An 18,838-nucleotide genomic window follows, 5' to 3' on the forward strand; every position below is an offset into this window, starting at 1 on the left:
CCTTTTCCCATCCCTCTTCCATTCCCATCTATTCTTTTCCTCTATTTCATTGATCTCCCTTCTGTTCTCTTGGCATTTTACCAACCTTTTTTATTTTCCTTATGCTAAATGACATATAAACCAGACCCAGACTTAAGTTCACTTATCATGATGTTTTCCAGTTCCATTCATTTATCAGTATATGCCATAATTTCATTGTTCTTTATGACTGAGTAGCACTCCATTTTGTATATGTACCACATTTTCTTTATCCTTCATCTGTGGATGGGCACCTGAGCTGGTTCTATAACTTGGCTCTTGTAAATTGTACTGCTATAAATATGGATGTGCTTGGATCACCATAGTATGCTGTGTTTAGTTCTTCAGGATAAATACCAAGGAGTGGGACTGCTGGGTCCTATCATGATTCTAGTCCTAGTCTTTTGAGGAGTTTCCATATTGCCTTCCAAAATGATTGTACTAAATTTTGGTCCCAACAACAATGTATGAGTGTACCTTTTCTCCCACATGCTCACCGGCATTTATTATTATTTTTGTTCTTGATGACTGCTATTCTAACTGGTGTGAGATGGCATTGCAGTAGTTTTGATTGCATTTCCCTGATTGCTAGGGATGTTGGACACCTTTTTTCATATATTTACTGGCTATTTGGTTTTCTTCTTTTGAGAAGTGTCTGTTTAGTTCTTTTTTCCAATTATTGATTTTGTTATCTTTTTGATAATAAGTTTTTTGAGTTCTTTATATTTTCTGGATATTAATCCCCTGGAGGAGCAGCTGGAAAGATCTTTCATTCTGCAGTTTCTCTTCCTGTTCTTAATTATTTCCTTTGTGTGCATCAGCTCTCTGATTTGATGTCCATCTCATTTACTGATTCTGGTTTTATTTCTTGACCTTTATGGTTCTTGTTAAGGAAGTCAGTGCTTGCTTGTTGGAGTGTTGAGCCTCTGTGTTCTTCTAGCAGTTGCCAAGTCTCTAATCTAATTCTTAGATTCTTTGATCCACTTTGAGTTTACTTTTGTACAGGGTGAAAGATAGGAATCTAGTTTCATCCTTCTACATATGGATATCCAGTTTTTCCAGCACTGTTTGTTAAAAAGACTATCTTTTCCCCATAAGTTTTAAGAAGGCTATCTTTACTCTACATTTTTGGCACCTTTGTCGAATATCAGATGACTTTATTTTTGTGCATCTGTCTCTGTCTTCTACTCTGTTCTATTGGTCTTCATGTCTGTTTTCATGGCAATACCATGCTGTTTTCGTTACTATAGCTCTATAGTATAATTTGAGATCAGGTATTGTGATGTCTCCTGTATTTCTCTTCTTGCTGAGGATTGCTTTGGCTATTCTATGTCTTCTTCTTCCAAATGAATTTTAGAACTTTTTTTTTCTAGTTCTGTAAAGAATGTCATTGGCATTTTGGTGGGGATTGCATTGAATCTGTATGCACTCTTGGTGATATGACCATTTTGACAATATTAATTCGGCCTATTCAAGAACATGGGAAGTCTTTTCATCTTTTAAGATCTTTTTCAATTTCTCTCTTCAATATTCTACAGTTTTCATTAAAGAGGTCTTTCATCTCCTTATTATTCCTAAGTATTTTTTTTAGGTTGTTGTAAATGGGATAGTACTTACTATTACCTTTTTTAAATTTTTCCCAGCCTCTTTACTTAGAAGCATTGGTGTAATTTCAACCTTTAAAACATTTATTATATGCACTAGAGCTATGCCTTTTCTCTGAGAATTGTTTTTTTCTGTATCTCATGTGTGTTTTCATTGACATTCAGCTTAAAATATTTCCTCATTCTTATTTTGATTTCTCTTGACTGTGGTTTTATTAAAAATGTGTTATTTAATGAACAATGTGGTCATTAATCTTTCAGTTTATCATTTCAATCTTTTGAAATTTGTTGAGATTTGTTTAGATGGACTAATATATTTTCTACTTTGACATACTTCTCATATAGACAAGAAAGAATATGTATTCTGCAGTGGTGCAATATAGGTCATCTATATATGTCAACTTAGCCAAGTTGGTCAATAGGTTTGTTCAACTATTATATTTATTTAACGATTTGAAAGATGTTTTCTCTATTCATAAAAGAAGTATGGTAAAATCTCAAGCTATGATGATAGAGTTGTGTATCTTTCTGCACTGACAATTTTTGCTCTGTGTATTTATTTTATTATTTTTTTCTTTCTCTCAATGTTTAAATGCTTCTTTTTAAAAACAATTTCTTTTATTTATTTGTTCTAATTAGTTATACATGACAGGAGATGCATTTTGACTCATAGTACACAAATGGAGCGCAATTTTTCATGTCTCTGGTTGTGCACAAAGTATATTCACACCATTCATGTCTTCATACATGTACTTAGGGTAATAATGGCCATCTCATTGCACCATCTTTCCTACCCCGTTGCCCCCTCCCTTCCCTCCCTCCCCTTTGCCCCATCCAAAGTTCCTCCTTTTCTCCCATGCTCCCTTCCCCATTATCAAATATTCATTTCTTACATCTATATTTAATCGGAATTCAATAGGAATGGCATTGAATCTGTAAATCACTTTGGATAGTGTGGACATTTTGATAATATTAATTCTTCTAATCCACGAACATAGGTATCTTTCCAAGTATTTGTGTCTTATTCAATTCTTTTATCAATATTTTCTGATTTTATTGTACAGATATTTCAGATTTTTGGTTAAATTCATTCCACATACTTTTTTGGATGCTATTATTAATGGTATTGTTTGCTTAATTGCTTTTTTTGATAGTTCATTGTTGCTGTACAGAAATGAAACTGATTTTTGTACCCTGCCACTTTACTGAGATAGTTTGTCACCTTATTTAATTATTGGTTCTAAAGTGGTTTTTATTTATATTTATTTTTATTTTTTGGTCTCTAAGGTTTTTATATGTAACATTATGTCATTTGTAAACAGACAGTTTTACATTTTACATCTCATCACTTTTCTTCAACCTAAGGAACATCTTTTACTCTTTCTAATGCAAAATGTCTACCACTGACACATTCTCTCAGCTTTTGATGGTCTGGGGATGAATTTTTTCCTTTTAGTTTTTGAAGAATATTATCACATATAGCATTCTAGGTTGACAGTTTACTTTCTATCAAGCATTTAGACATAGCATTTCATTGTCTTCTGATTTGCATGATTTCTCTTTGTAGAGTCAGCAATAATTTTTATGTTGTTTCCTCTAAGGATAGTATATCTTTTCCCTGTCTCTGTTTCTGCCTCTTTGCTTTTCTTCCTTGCCTTTTGTTGTGTTAATTTGGGGTTTGATTATGAGCTCTCTAGGTTAATTTTTCCTGGTTTTTATTCTGCTTGGGAGTCATTTTGAGTTTTGAGTCTGTGAGTTGATTTCCTTTACTCACTTAGAAAATTGTCAGCCAATATTTATTCAAGCATTGCCTTTGTCATTTTCTTCTCTTTCCCTTTTGGGATTGAAATGACACATGCAGTAAGGTTATGACTCTGACTCACAACTCTCATATTTCTATATCCTCCCCTTCCAATTTCTTTTTCACTCTTTATTCTATTTGGTTATTTTGTTTTGAAATGTCTTTAGGTACTTTAATCCTGTCTTCTGCTATGTCCAATATGATGTTTAAAAATGCTCACCATGTAAAGACTTCTTGATTTCAGATGTTATAGTTTTCATTTCTAGTTTCTTTTAAGATAGATTTTCATTTTCTATTGAAATTCTTCATCAGCATCTATTTTGTCAATCTTTTCCTCTATGTTTCATCATAGGTACTAGAGAGTCATTGTGGGGTAGCTCTAATATCTGAATTGTTTCTGGCTCAGATTGCCTGTTTTATTTGTTTATTATCAGTTCCTATTTTTCATAATTCCTCACGGGCATGGTAAATTTCTGTTGTGTATTGTGGGGGTTCTGGATTATATTAAATTCTTCTCAAAAGGGTTGGGATTTTTTTTTTTTTTTTTTGGTAGGCAGTTATGTTACTGACAGATCACTTTGATAAAAGCAAGTCTTGAATTTATAGACTATTTCTTCTCAGGTTGTTCTTCCCATTAAAAAAAGTCTCTCTTGGGCTGGGGCTGTGAATGAGTGGTAGAGAGCCAGCCTCACATGTGTGAGGCACTGGGTTTCATCCTCAACACCACATAAAAATAGAGATATTGTGCCCACCTACAACTAAAAAAAATTTCAAAAAAATTATAATTAAAAAAAATTATAAACAAACCTTCTCTTTATGCAATCCTTAGTTTCATTGTTTAGATTAGTTATTCGTTTCAAAATAATATTCTAATTTTGTCATTTCTTATTCCTTTAGTCTTTGAAGTTCTCCAATGGAATATATTTTTTCCATATCAACTATTTGTTACTTCCACATACATGTCATATAGGAAATGTAGGATGAATTCTTGATCCTTTCATTATTCCCTGGGTATTCAAGTTAAAGACTTAGTTCCCTAGCTTTCTTTAAAATGATCAATTAATTTTTTTATATCTATGAATTAATTTTCTTGCTTATATTTGACATGCGTTAATCTATTCTGACTTTAAAAAATGTTCAATTGTTCCATATTTTTTTTAGTGAGAATTTTTTCTAGTTAGTTTCTCAGGCTTTTTGGTCAAATTCCTGTTACCTCTGAAAGTTTACTTTCTGTTTTGAAAAGATGTTCCAGGCCTTCCTACACATTTATTGTCTTGGACTAGAACCAACTAGTTCCCTAAAGAGATTTTACTCTTTCAATAGGAAATGATATTTAGAGCCCACTGTCTTGTTGCTAGGGGTGCCTACTGTTGCTAGGTGAGTCTGTCTATGCCTTTCAGGAGACGGAAGTAGAAAATAGTTTTTTCAGTTTTTTAAAATTAATTTTTAAATTTGTTTTAATTAGCTATACATTATAGTAAGATGCATTTATGTACTTTGATATGTCATACATAGATGGGATATAATTTTTCATTTTTCTGAGAATACATGTTGCAGAATCATATTGGTCATGTACTCACAGTGTTCTTACAATATATTGGAATATTGATATTATAGGGTTCACTTTCACTTTACATTGAACCTCTTCTCTCATATACTAAAAATTTTGGTTCCCAAGAACATTAACATGTTATCTATATACATACTTAATTCCACAACTTTTCAAAATAATAGTGCCAATATTATTATTAATGACATAATTGAAAATCATCTAATATATTATCATTGTTATTTTATACTTGAGATACATTTTACTTGGGACATATAGTCAAATTACAGTGTTTTAAAGTCTCATATTTCTACTCTTCACAGTTAACTTGTCAGTTCAACGAAGTTATTAAATTGGTCTCATTTTGCTTATGATTTTAGAGATTTCTTTTCTTATTTATTATACATTTTACTTTATAATTATTTAAAGCCTGTTCATAGTGCCAAAACCAAACCAAAATGCATGGTTAACTTCCAACCCCCTCCCTTCCACCCTATTCTTTCCTCCCTTAAGTAACTGTTTAGATTCATCCCTCAATGTAAAAACTTATGCAAATAATCATGTTTTTTTCTTAGATAAAAGGTGGCATGCTGTCCACTGTATAATTTGAGTATGTGTGAAGTGTCATTTTCCTTTAATATACTTACTGAAGTCTATATTATTTAGTATTTCCATTTTTAAATTTTACAGTAGCATTTACTATAATTCACCACAAATTCTCTGTTAAATAAATGTGGGTATTAATTAAAAAAAAAGATTCTCCCAGTTATTGCTCAGCCAGGTAAGGAGCTGTGGTGTAAAGTGGGGTCAGTGGTAGTGGGGTCAGTTTCAGAAAGTCTGGCTCAGTTCTCTATTAGCTCCATTCCTGGGCCAATGGCTTAATCACCATTCACATTTGAATGTCTTCATTTGTAAAATGAATGACTTAACTATAAGGTGGTGTTAAGGAACCTTCTCATATGAAACTTATATGTTGCTTAATTATCTTAAAATATAAAGTATCTGAATTGTTGAAACACATAGGGGCCAATAGAAATTCCAGTTTTCTCAGAGTTAATATATAGAAATAAATCTCTTGAGAACCCCTCTGAGGGTTCAGCACTATATTTTAATTGTATTACTGTATAATGGCTTATAAGCATAGAGCAGCATACGGGTGATTCATTTATTTATTAGTTGGTACTTCTAGATTTATAACTTTATGAAACTGGAAAACTGAAGGTCTTGTTTAATTTATGAGGGTATCCAAAACTGCTCATAGTTATTTAAATGAGGTTTAGATTCTTATAGCAGTGGCTATGACAATTCTACATGAATTATAACTTGTATACAAATGTAAAGTTATTGTCCCCTCTTGTTTTAGAGTGTGGAGGTATAGTGACTGGTACTTATGGTTCTATCAAGTCTCCGGGGTATCCTGGAAACTACCCCCCAGGAAGAGATTGTGTGTGGCATGTTTTAACAAGTCCTGGACTCCTGATAACATTTGCTTTTGGGACCTTGAGCCTGGAGGACCACGAGGATTGTAGCAAAGATTACCTGGAGGTAAACAATCATATTTAGAAAGAACATATTATGGTTAGGACTCAGGGCACTGTGGTTTGGTGATGCCCATGAATGACCCCAATTCATTAGTGGTAATTAGATATTTTTCTCAATAGGCAGCCAATGTCTAAGTCTTGCTAGGTCCCTATTCTCATTTCTGTGGGTTTTTTGCTGCTGCTTCTGGGTTCCATTTAAATCTGGGAAATAGATTGCCTTGCCTTCCTCTGTCCTTTGCTGGAAATACAAGCCCCTGGTGGGGTAATAGCAGAACTAATGAAATAAACACTAAGTATTGGTGTCTCCTCTAATACAGATTCAGTTCTTCTGTTGTCATGGTAAACCAGCAGGGTGTTTCACAACTTGAATATAGTGCTTCATGAAGAAAAATAAGTTTAATAGGGACTGTGTTGAAATGAGTTGATAAGTGGTAAGTCTTACTGAAAACTAATGAAAATTATCTTTGGGAGAAGTCAGGCTGAGCCCCACCTGCCTCCCAAGGTTAAAATATGGAGGAGGGAAAAGGCTATTATATTTAAATGCCATATGCGTATAGGTACATCAAAAATGTTACTCTCCATTTGTAGAAAACAGAATAGATCATGGAGAAGATTGAATTCTTGGGTTGTTCTTGTATTTTTCGACACCATAAATCTCAGTACCCTTTGCAGTAGTGCTAAGAAGACAATAAGCTTTTCGGAGTCCATTAGGGAAGAGTGGAGTGCTGTGGAATTATTCATAAAGGATAGAAGGATGCAGCTGTCAAAAAGGGTCTCCACAAGTTGAAGTCATTAGTAATTTAGCAGTTGTAATATAGATCTGAAACCTCCGGAAATGACTGGAAGATCTGCTTCTCTTTGGAAAATTTTAGCAAAATAACCTTTTCAATGTTGACAGGAAAAAGTGAATTATCTGGAATTCATATTCAATAAATTCCATCAAGTTAAATTAGAAGCTTTTAAAAATTCCGATATGTTAATTCCTACGTAGCATGTAATAGAAAGTATCAATCATTTGGACAATATTGAAATGTCTCTCATTTACTACCAAGCTACAATTTTCAAGTAATGAGATCAATATAAAAATAAAATTCTATAAATTTGCTGCCAATGGAAAAAAATAATCTGAATGGATGAAATTAACCACATAAAAATATTTTTTAGCTTATTCCCTCTTTGGTGTTTGACACAATACAGACTTTACAATGACAACAGGACATAAAGAGGTCAACACAATTATCTAATGTAGTTACAACCAACAATTAAAAACATCTAAGAAAATAGTGTCACTATTGTGGTATTTAATTAGTATCAAATTGCACTTTTTAAATTCATTAAGTTCATTAAGCCATCTCTATGTCATGTCTAGTAAGACTGTACTTCCTTTTCTATTGTGAATCAGTTGACATCAGTAGCATTTCTTCTCTTTTTTTCTTTACACATATTCATGTTCTTCTTCTAGATCACTGGGACTTTATCATTTAAAAGCAAATACCTGGGGATGGGGGAGGATGAGGAATCTAGGAAAGAAAACACTGACATTAGTAACATCATGAGAAAATTCCAAATTATGTGTAATTTTAGCCTTGGAATTGACATTTAGACCGAAGATGAGGCATCTGGGATGACAGGGGAAAAATGTTTTTTACTGAACCCCAACCATGTGTTAGTTCTTTGTGTGGTAGACTTCCACAGAAAGGAGAAAGGGAGACTCCTTGGAGTTATCACTTTTAAATGAAAGATTTTCTGTAGGTAATGTACAGAATGCCTTTTTCTTTTTTTTAAGTTGGCCATTTTGACCTTAATGATTCACTCTTTTTTTTTTTTAGATTCGAGATGGTTCTTTGCGTCAGGACCCTGTTCTCGGGAAGTTCTGTACCACACTCTCTGTCCCACCGCTCCAGACGACAGGTCCCTTTGCCAGAATTCATTTCCATTCTGACTTCCTAATTAATGACCAAGGCTTCCATATCACCTACTTAACATCACCTTGTAAGTACCCTACCTGCTGGGAACTTCATACACATTTAAAGGATGATGCTATGGTTTATAGCCATTTTATATTTTAAGGTGGTACTGAAGATGACTTTCTTGGACCAGTGAAAGGACTTTGTATTTCTCCCATAGCTCCAGACTTCTTCTTTTTTTTTCTTATCTTTCTCATGCTCTGTTATTAATACCACAATACTCCTTAGTCCCTAAATTCTTGGATCCACAATCATGACAGAGATTCAGAGCCTCGGTTCTCTAATGTTTGATATTTTTTTTTGAGAGAAGTTGTTCATGTGAGTAATGGGAGTCTACCTGGGGTTGTGTCTGATTTTATCCTTGGATCAACTCTAGCTGTACGAGAGCTGGGGTTCAGGACTGCAGTGTCCTAGGCTCCTGGAGTTTCAGTTGTAGTGAAATACGGTTACTTACCATGCCTTCAGTTGCACTGATACCTTAAAATAAACTAATAACAAAACAAACTAAATACTCTCTGCTTTTATTTTTAGGGCTGGAGACATGTTCATGACAGCATCATTTTGTCCTTTTGACAATTCCTAGAAAAAAAGACCTTTTAAGTCTCAGTATCAGGAAGAGTTACGATGAATATCTTCATGGGTTTCCCTTCTCCCTTTACTTTGAGGTCAAGCTGAATCTGCAGCTGACCTCCTATAACTTCCATAGCCCTTACAATTATTTTCTATGCTTCTCCACCATCCTCTGGCCTCCTGGGGCTGTTTTAATTTTTCCTTTAATCTGCTTTATTTATGTGGTTATATATTTTATTTTGTTGCAATATATTATAAACTCCTGTCTTTGGAATGAAGCAGAGCATTTATTTATTTAAAATATATCTATTTTAATTAGGTATATATGACAGCAGAATGCATTTTGATTCATTGTACACAATTGCAGCACAACTTTTCATTTCTCTGTACAGAATGTACCAGATGTGCAGTCATACATGTACCTAGGGTAATAATGTCCATCACATTCCACCATCTTTCCTGCCCCCATATCCCCTCTTCTCCCTCCCTGACCCTTTCCCAAAGTTCCTCCATTTTTCCCCATGCCCTCCCCCATTATCGACCAGCATCCACTTCTCAGAGAGAACATTCGGCCTTTGTTTTTTGGGGATTGGCTTACTTCAATAAGCATGATATTCTCCACCTCCATTCATCTACCAAATGCCATAATTTTATTGTCTTTTAATGCTGAGTAATATTCTGTTGTGTACATATACCAGTTTCTTTATCCATTCCTCTCCTGAAGGGCGTCTAAGTTGCTTCCACCATTTAGCTATTGTGAATTGAGCTGCTATAAACATTGATGTGGCTGTGCTACTAGAGTATGCTGATTTTAAGTTCTTTGGGTAGGGACTGAGGAGTGGTATAGCTGGGTCAAATGGTGGTTCCATTTGTATTGACATATTTGAAAAGCAATTTGTAGGAAAAAACAGTGGATTGGAAGTTTGAGCACGCATATCTACATTTATTTCTTTAGGCACGGTAGGGACATCTGGCAAACTTTTCAAACAGAAAATCTTATAGTGAGAGGCACAAGCCTGTACAGCATGAATTAAGTGGGTATTTTTGGAGTGTGTATGTGTGCGTGTCTAATTTCTTTTTTAATGGATCCAATGACTGGGACCCACAACAAAAGCCATCCACATGACCCTTCCTTCTCTTCTCTGTTCTCTTCAGCGGATCTGCAGTGTGGAGGGATCTACACAGAGCCAGAAGGCGAGATCCTCCTTCCTGATTTGTCTGGGCCTTTTGCTCACAAAAGACAATGCATCTACTCTATAGATCAGCCTCAGGGAGAGCAAATACAAATTAACTTCACCCACGTGGAGCTGGAAAGCCAGAGCAGCTGTTCTCAGAGTTACATTGAGGTAACTTTTGGCATTCAATTGCTCTCAGATGATTTTCATCAACATGTTAATCTTCTGTAGGGTGGTGGTCTTCAAATGGTTCCAGACCAGCAGCATTCACCTCACCAGAGATGATGTTAGAAATGCCAATGTATACCCTATCCCTGCCCCACCCTAGGATCTGGACTTGGTTGAGCAAGTTCATTGACCATGGCACCATAGCAATATATATTTTTAAATCCAGAAAAATTTATTTCAGGTGGTGAAGCAAATGGGTCTATTCAGTTTCTCTGGGGGTGGAGGCCCATCAGGGGATTCTGATGCAGGCTAGAGTTTAAGAACAACTGTTCTAGAGGATCTGAAAGAATCCATCTAAAAACAGACCTACAGATGGTAAAACAAGAGATTAGTAAGGAAATCAACAAAGAACTAAGAGGAAAGCTAAGGCTAGAAACTCATAATGATGCTAAATCACATCTACTAAACCAAGCTCTGATCACTAAGGTGCATGCCAATAAATAAGGCTAATGGGATTTGCTAACAGAGTAAATCCCTATGGAGTAAATTTCCTACAGAGATTATGTACGATAATTTTATGCAGGAGGGAACTGGAACTAGAGAAGTTTAGGGATTTGCCCAGGTGGCCTGGCTAGTCAGTGACAAAGAGTTAGGTTAAATTGTCCAATGACTCTTTTTAAAGGTTCGACATTCTCCTTCCTTAATCCTGCTTGTTCTCAAACATTGACTTAAGTGTGTGTGATGGTTGTGACAGGGAACTACCTAAACCAAAACCAGGCAGTTTTTGTTTACAGGGCCAGTGACTTCTTTTGGTTAATTATTGGTCAAGCCACAAATTGAAGTATGGGACAAGAGAAAAAAAAACATTTTTTGTTGGGCATGGTCATTTTATTTAAATTCAGAGAAGCCTTTACAATTTTGTTTGCTTATGTAAGTAAAACTAATTTATTTTTCCAGGAAAAGTTTATATGACCTCCTGACTTCTTAACTCCATTTAGACAGAGAAAACATAGAACTTTACCCTAGGATCTGACTTTGTTGAGCAAGTACATTGACCATGACATCATGGCAATATATATTTTTACATCCAGAAATTTTTATTTCAGGTGGTGAGGTGAATTCAATTTAAGTTTTTTATAAAAAAATTCTCTCATAAAATACATTAATACTGTGGAACAATTTTAAATAATTTTCTTAAATAAAAGTAACATTTCCAACATCAGTTTTTTTTTTTAATTTGAGAATAGTTAAAATACTCATAATTAGAGAGCACTTACTATGCACCTGGTGCTGTTCCAAGACTTTAATATAGGATAATAAATTTAGATAAAGATAACTGTCTGCTTACTGCACACCATGTCTGGTAGGTGCTCTATATGAGTTAATTCATTGAATTATCACATTGTCTTTCTGATTTTAATCTCAGGAATCTGAGGCCCAGTGAAGGTAAGTTACTTGCCCACAGTTAAATGTCCGGCAAGTCATAAATATGGGATTTAAATTTAGATGTTCTCAGTGTACTGATCTCTGATAAGAACAGAAATGCAATGGTGCAATTTTGCCTACAAGAGACATCTCATGTTTTCTAGGAAAGACTGTCTCACGAATTTCCCAATTCCATTGCTGGTAGTCTGATCACAGGACTGAAATGTGAAGCCAGGCTCAATGGTTTTCTGAGGTTGGAAAGGAAGTCACTAATAATCAGGAAAATTTGTGCCCCTTTCTGCTAGATTCTTTTTTTTAAAAAAAAAAAATATTCTTTAGTTATATATGGACGCAGTATCTTTATTGTGTTCATTTACTTTTATGTGGTGCTGAGGATTGAACCCAGTGCCTCACAGGTGGGAGGCGAGCGCTCTACCGCTGAGCCGCACCCCAGCCGCCTCTGCTGGATTCTTCATAGTGGTTGTAATATTTCTAGGGAGCTGTCAGAACATCTGCAAAGATACCTTATCCTTGCTGTGAAAACCATTTTCATTGAATTTCAGTGAGGAGTTACATGAACTCCTCTGAAATATTCTAGAAAGTTATCAGGAAAAAAACCCCATGAAAATGACATTCAAAGATGTAATTTTGTAGAGAATATAATTATGGCATTTGCAGGTAACTGCATGGAGTTGGAGAATATCCATGCTAAGCGAAGTAAGACAATCCCATAAAACCAAAGGCCAAATGTTTTCTCTGATATGTGGATGCTGATCCATCCATAATTGGGGGCAGGGGTGGGCATGGGAAAAATAAAAGAGCTTTGGATTGGGCAAAGGGTGAGGAGAGGAGGGGGCATGGGGACAGCAAAGATGGTGGAATGAGACAGACATCATTACCCTAGCTACATGGGTGATTGCAAGAATGGTGTGACTCTACATCACATACAACCAGAGAAATGAAAAATTGTGCTCCATCTGTGTACAATGAATTGAAATTCTCTTGATGTCATGTATAATTAATTAGAACAAATTAAAAATATATATTTAATTTTGTAAATAAGACGAGCAGAATGTGCCAAGCAAGATGCTAAGCAAGATGCTAAGCAACTCATTGTAGCTAGAATGGGGTTGGAGTTAACTCATCTGAGATTTAGTTCTGTAGCTAAATAACTATACAACTTTGGACAATTCTACATATGAATGTTTTAGTTCCTACTTTGATAAGATGTCATACCTATTCATCTAATCTTCATGAGGATAAAATTAAGGGAATGTAGAATGTAGCTTGGGAGGCTGAGGCAGAAGGATTGTGAGTTCAAGGCCAGCCTCAGCAAAAGTGAGGTGCTAAGCAACTCAGTGAGACGCTGTCTCTAAATAAATAAAATACAAAATAAGGCTGGGGATGTGGCTCAGTAGTCAAGTGCCCCTGAGTTCAATCCCTAGTACCAAAAGAAAAAACGAAAAAAGTCAAAGTTTTGTAAAAATAGGACATACATGTTCCTTTTTAGTATTTTAGATAAATAAATGTTGAATGAGATCAAAGACCTTATCATAAAGTCATCTCTATTCATTAGAAAAAAACTGTGAACTAAACATCTGTTTTTCAGTACTTTTACTACTCTTGATATTCTTTAGACAGTGGTTGTGGAAGTAAGTGATGCAGGAATCAAATTTAAATGATATTGTTGTGAGATTTGAAGTATTTCTCCCCAAGGTAGTTGCTTCATTTTTGAAAGCTATGCTTTGAAAGTGAAAAATTTAAGCAAGCGAATAAAAGAAAAGGAAGTTGGTTTAGAAGGGAGATGACGTTGTCATTAATAATTCCACTTAAGAGAGAAAGCAGACCACCCCAAAATTTACAAAGAATGAGGAACAAAGAGGTAATTTTGGAGAGATATGGGGGACTGATAATAAGGAGTTTTCTTTTGAGTGTGAATAAATGCACTCCTGAGAACCCCAGATCCTCTTGTTACGTGATTAGAGATGCTTTGTTGCCGTGCATCATATCTTTAGATGAATATTAAGTTAGCGTTTTCTAGTGTATGTATTTCATGAAAACTGTGGTTTTGAAAGACTTTTTGCTTAGCAAGAGAGCTCCATAGGCATGATTTGAAAATAAAATTTAACTACAAAAGATAATAGATTTGGAATTGCCTAGACATGATGTAGCACATCTTTCTTTTTCTTTTTTTAAGATAAGGAGCACATATTTATTTATCATTTCCTTGATTTATCTCTCTCTCAGCTGAAGTTTCTACCTTTAAAAACATATTTGCCCATAGAAGATGTGATATGGCTACAAAAGAATGAGGACAAGATCAACTTTTAGTTCATCTCTTTTTGTGTGAGAGTATTTTAAATAGTACAGAACAGTTCAATGCATGTGACTGATGCATTGTTGCAGAATACAAAGCAGCCCCTCTCCTTAACATTTCATAAGTGATTTAAGCTATTGGACACATAAGGTAGTGATGAAAGTTTAATTTTTATATCCAGAGAATCCAAGTTGTAGACTGAATAATAACTCAGAAGTCTGTGGGATATTAAGGATGAAGCTTGAGGTAGGAGATGGAGGAAAATCCATAGAATAATTCACGCCATAAGATTTCCCTGGCCCGTCCCCAACCATCTACCCTCTGCTCCACTCAGGGAGGGAATTCTATAAGGGAGGCCAATGAGGGAGGGAAAGAGAAGTGCCTTCTGCAGAACAGCAAGGATTTTGTGGGAGGTGTTCCTTCTTAGACGTGGAAAACCACAAAAATAAATGACATAGAAAAGTTGAAAATATATTAATTAATAAGATAGGATGGAATAAGCTATATTGAATTTGGTTTCTGGGAATCTAGGGAATATATACCTTTTCTACAAGTGGCATGAATCTCAAATTCATCCTGTTTGAGACTTCTACGACAATCCCAGAAAGTTAATGAAGTGGAAATTGTATACTTCTTCACAATATAATGTGACCAGAAATTATTGATGAAACAATCTAAAAAATGCCTAAGAACTGGGAAATCAATGAAAGCTCTCCTAAATAATTACTGGGCTATAAAAGGAAATAAAACATGAAAGACTAGGCAGAAAATAACAAATAGGAAATGCTTTCTATCAAAACCCATGAGACACGATGAAGCTCAACTCCCAGGTGACATCTTGAATTTAAGATTTAAAAAGAAAGAATAAAAAATTTTAAGAAAGGGGGAAATACAGCAAGCTGAAATGCTGAGGGTTTGCTTTCCTCCTTCTTCTTTCCTCCTCCTCCTCCTTCTACCACCTTCATCTTGCTTTCCTTGGTCCTCTCCCCTGTGATCCCCAGTTCACCTATCCAACACTGTCCTTCAGTGAATTTAGAGTCACAGAGAAACTCCTTTTGCTCTTTGTGGGGCACTGAAGCTCTTCAGCTGCAGCCGTAGGGTTGGTAGAGGGAGAGCCAAGACTCTTGGTCTGCATGCACATACTTGTTTCCCTCAAGTAGACCTCCTGGTCAGAGTCTTGTGGCTGTGATTCACAAAATAATTCTTAAGGGTGGTTATGGACGTAAATGGCAGAGAAAGAATAGGGCCTCTGATAACCGAAGCTGGAATGTAGCCACAGAAAGAATAGTCAGAATAGTATTGCTCTTTCTACTCAGTACATTTTGAAATGAACTTCTGTTCAGAGAAAAATCTTTCTAAAGAAGGCAGGGAGAAGGGGAAATGGAGAGTAGTTTAATAGTTTACATGCTTTGCTTTTGGAGTTTAGAAACATTTCATTAGTTTTTGAGCTCTGTTTTCAGCACAGTTTTTCCACAACTACTTGAACATCCTGATGCTTTTTGATGAAGTAATAAAATATGCTGTGTTAGTCAGCTTACACTGCTGTGACAAAATACCTGAGAAAAATCAACTTAAAGGGGGAAAGGTTAATTTTGGCTGACAATTTTCAGTCCATAGTTGGTTGGCCCATTGCTTTTAGGTTCGGGTGAGGCAGCAGATCATGGCAGGGGTGTTTGCTGGAACAATTCTCACCTCCTGTTGGCCAGGAGGCAGAGAGAGAGAAAGGGGCTGGGGTCCCAATATCGCCTTCAGGTGTGTGCTTCCCATGACCTAACTTCCTTTCACTAGGTCCATCTCCTGAAGTTTCCACTGCCTTCCAAAAGGTTGGGGACCAAACCTTTAACACATAGCCTTTGAGGGACATTTAAGGTCCAAACTATGGCATATGCCATTACTCAAGTGAAATAATTCTATACGTTGTAATAGTGAAATCCAGGAGAGACTGAGACGGAAGCACCATCTAATTTTAGAGCTGGGGAGTTTGTGTAGAACAGTTTGCTGTATGTGAGAGAGCTGCACGCTTCTGTAGAAACCGTACACCCAGTGGGACAGGTGTGATATGGAGCAGTGAGGAAGAATAAGAGGATAGGGGAGAGCAAGAATCAGGAGTGCTACCCATGACCAGCCAAATAGAGAACATGGCCAATACTGCTCTGATATAAATGGGAAAAGTATTATAAGGAAGAATCATAAAAGACTTTGACACTGTGTTACTAAAGGCAAGATATTAAACATCTTTAAGTCCCACTTTCCTCATCTGTAATAGGGATAGTAATTTTTCCCTACTGAAAAGGGGTTTTTAAAGTTCATTAATTCATTTATTTATTCCATAAATAGTAAATGTGGTTACCTACTTGTCCTCCAGCCCAGCCCTAAATGATCCCATCACCAAAACTGCTCCCATGACCTGGCCCTGTCCCCTGTCCCCCAAGAGCAACTAACTCCTCCCATGGCCTGGTTCTGCGAAGGCAGCTAAGAACATTCTAGAATGTCCTTAGCATCATGCGGATCATACAGTGAGTGGGCTCTGGAGGTTAACCTGATGGTAATGACAGGAGAAGGGGGAGAGGAGAAGATAGGTTGGAGTCTGTAATCATGAGGGAAGACCCTTGTAGGTAAAACTAGGCTAAATATTCTTGATTTTAGAAAATCAGCTTTAAAATATCAGACAAAGGCTGTTTATTGATAAAGGTATTAGGATGGACATGCTTCATGAGACATAAAATACTTTAAAATTTGAACCACGAATCTATGAAACATACTAATAAATAACAAAGGATAATCATCAAAGAAAATAATTTTTACCTTTTGCATGTCATCTTTTATTCTTTACTTCTTATTCTTTCATTAGAGTGAGAACACATCTCTCTCCTGCTCGCCCAGATCAGCCCAAGACTAGTTTCTGAAATCAAGCCTTTACTTAGCTATGAGGTATGTCAGCCTGAAGCTCCATTACCAGGAAGCCATGTGTTAAATGCTACCATATGGTAGGGTTCTGCTTTTTGGCTTTTGGATGGACCAAACCTAGTGCCAGCATACTTGGTTTGCTTTGAATTAAAATTTAATACTTAAATGGATTTCAGAAGTTGTAATATAAAAACAAATCTGGATTCATATGCTTACAAACAAATAAACACATGCATTAAGATATGGCTTTGAGACCTGATCCATTCCAGATGTTAAAGCTTACTGCTTACTGGGCTCTAGCTCTCACACTTAAAATGTTGTATAAATTGTGTTTTTTCAGCCCGGTTAACGTTAGCTCTCTGCACAGAAATAGTTTCTTTGTAAGAGCTCATTTAAAAAAAAAAAAATATATATATATATATACTTTCTCTTCAGGAATTAGTTCATCCTGTGAATGTAAAATGCCATCTAAAACACCATTTTAGCCATCTTGAATACCCCGTAGGTTCTTGGTCACAGATTATGTATTGGGATGGGGCTCAGGACCTGAATTATTTAGTGTTACTTGATGAAAGAAGAAATCAGTGAGAGATCTGGGCCTAATGCACAGAACCCTAGAATTTTGCATTGGTTCCTGTCACTTCTTTGCAAATGTGATTCATTAAAAAGAATGGACTTACTGTGATCCCTCTTCAAGTAATTGTGGCATGACTTCATCTGATTTCTTAAGAAAAACTCTTTGTTACTACAAAGGAGCTTCAGACATTCTTCTTTCTCTAAGTTATCCCGAAACAAGAAACAATAACAAATACTAGGGAAATCATAAACATTATCAAACAAAAAATTTCTGTGGCTTACAAATAAGGTTTGTGTTTTGCTCATGATAACATATTGGTTTTGAATCAGTTCTGCTCAAAATCTCTGCTGCTATTTCCTGCATCATGGGACCCAGGCTTTTGGTTTTATGAGAGGGAAAAGTAAAAGACATTCAGATCATGCAACAACAGCCAAAGCCTCTACTTGGAAATTAGTATACTGCTTCTACATACATTCTGTTAGGCATAGCAATTCCTATGGGTCAGCTCAGTCAATGGGAAGGGTAAGTATTAATTCTCCATAGAGAGACATGACAAGTCACATGGCAAAGAGCACAGATATTCAATCCTCTTATGTGAGGGAAGTGACTCATGATGAAAAAATAATGCAGTCTATCCTACTTCACAAGCACAAAGGAAAAAGACTTTTTTTGGGGGGGAGTACAAGTTCATAAATCTTAGAATATTGAATGCAAGTAGTGTTGCAAAAATATTTGGCGTCACTTTAGAACGTTTGATAAATTTTATTTCAATGTCTTTTTTGAAAGAGTGATGGTCAATGCATTGCCATGTCTGGGATCCAGGGAAAATACAGGTTTTTAGAATTAATAAGAATTGAGAGAGAGAGAGAGAGAGAGAGAGAGAGAGAGAGAGAAAGAAAGAGAGACAGAGGGAGAGGGAGAGGGAGAGAGAGAAAGAGAGAGATGGCAAAAATCAATTGTACCTTCTAGGTTTAAGGCCCTTGAGCCCTATAAGTTACTCTTAAAACATTTGGACTGCATCTGCCTTTCTCCTTGCTAAAGTCCTTGAGTTTCATTAATCAGGTCCAAGGGGAATGATTCACTTAAGCTTGCACTGATGCTATTGGGCTGTTTTTCTTCCTTCTTGTCATCTTCTAATGGGTGAAATAGAAAAGAGAGACTATAATCTTAGAAAAAGCAAATAGAACCCAGGAGGATTACAGAGCAGGAATATCATCTT

The 18,838-nt window shown here is 35.8% G+C and overlaps 1 protein-coding gene across 1 annotated transcript in view; it reads left to right on the top strand.

Moving 5' to 3' along the window:
• Cubn (cubilin) overlaps positions 1-18,838 on the top strand; it is a 274,311-nt gene that overhangs the window by 30,610 nt on the left and 224,863 nt on the right. The window contains exons 15-17 of the mRNA XM_076831399.1: positions 6,336-6,517; positions 8,343-8,505; positions 10,206-10,396. Coding sequence (XP_076687514.1) covers positions 6,336-6,517; positions 8,343-8,505; positions 10,206-10,396 — 536 coding nt within the window. The remainder of the gene's footprint in view (positions 1-6,335; positions 6,518-8,342; positions 8,506-10,205; positions 10,397-18,838) is intronic.

This window comes from Callospermophilus lateralis, chromosome 13 (genome assembly GCF_048772815.1).
Source record: "Callospermophilus lateralis isolate mCalLat2 chromosome 13, mCalLat2.hap1, whole genome shotgun sequence".
Classification (NCBI taxonomy): Eukaryota; Metazoa; Chordata; class Mammalia; order Rodentia; family Sciuridae; genus Callospermophilus; species Callospermophilus lateralis.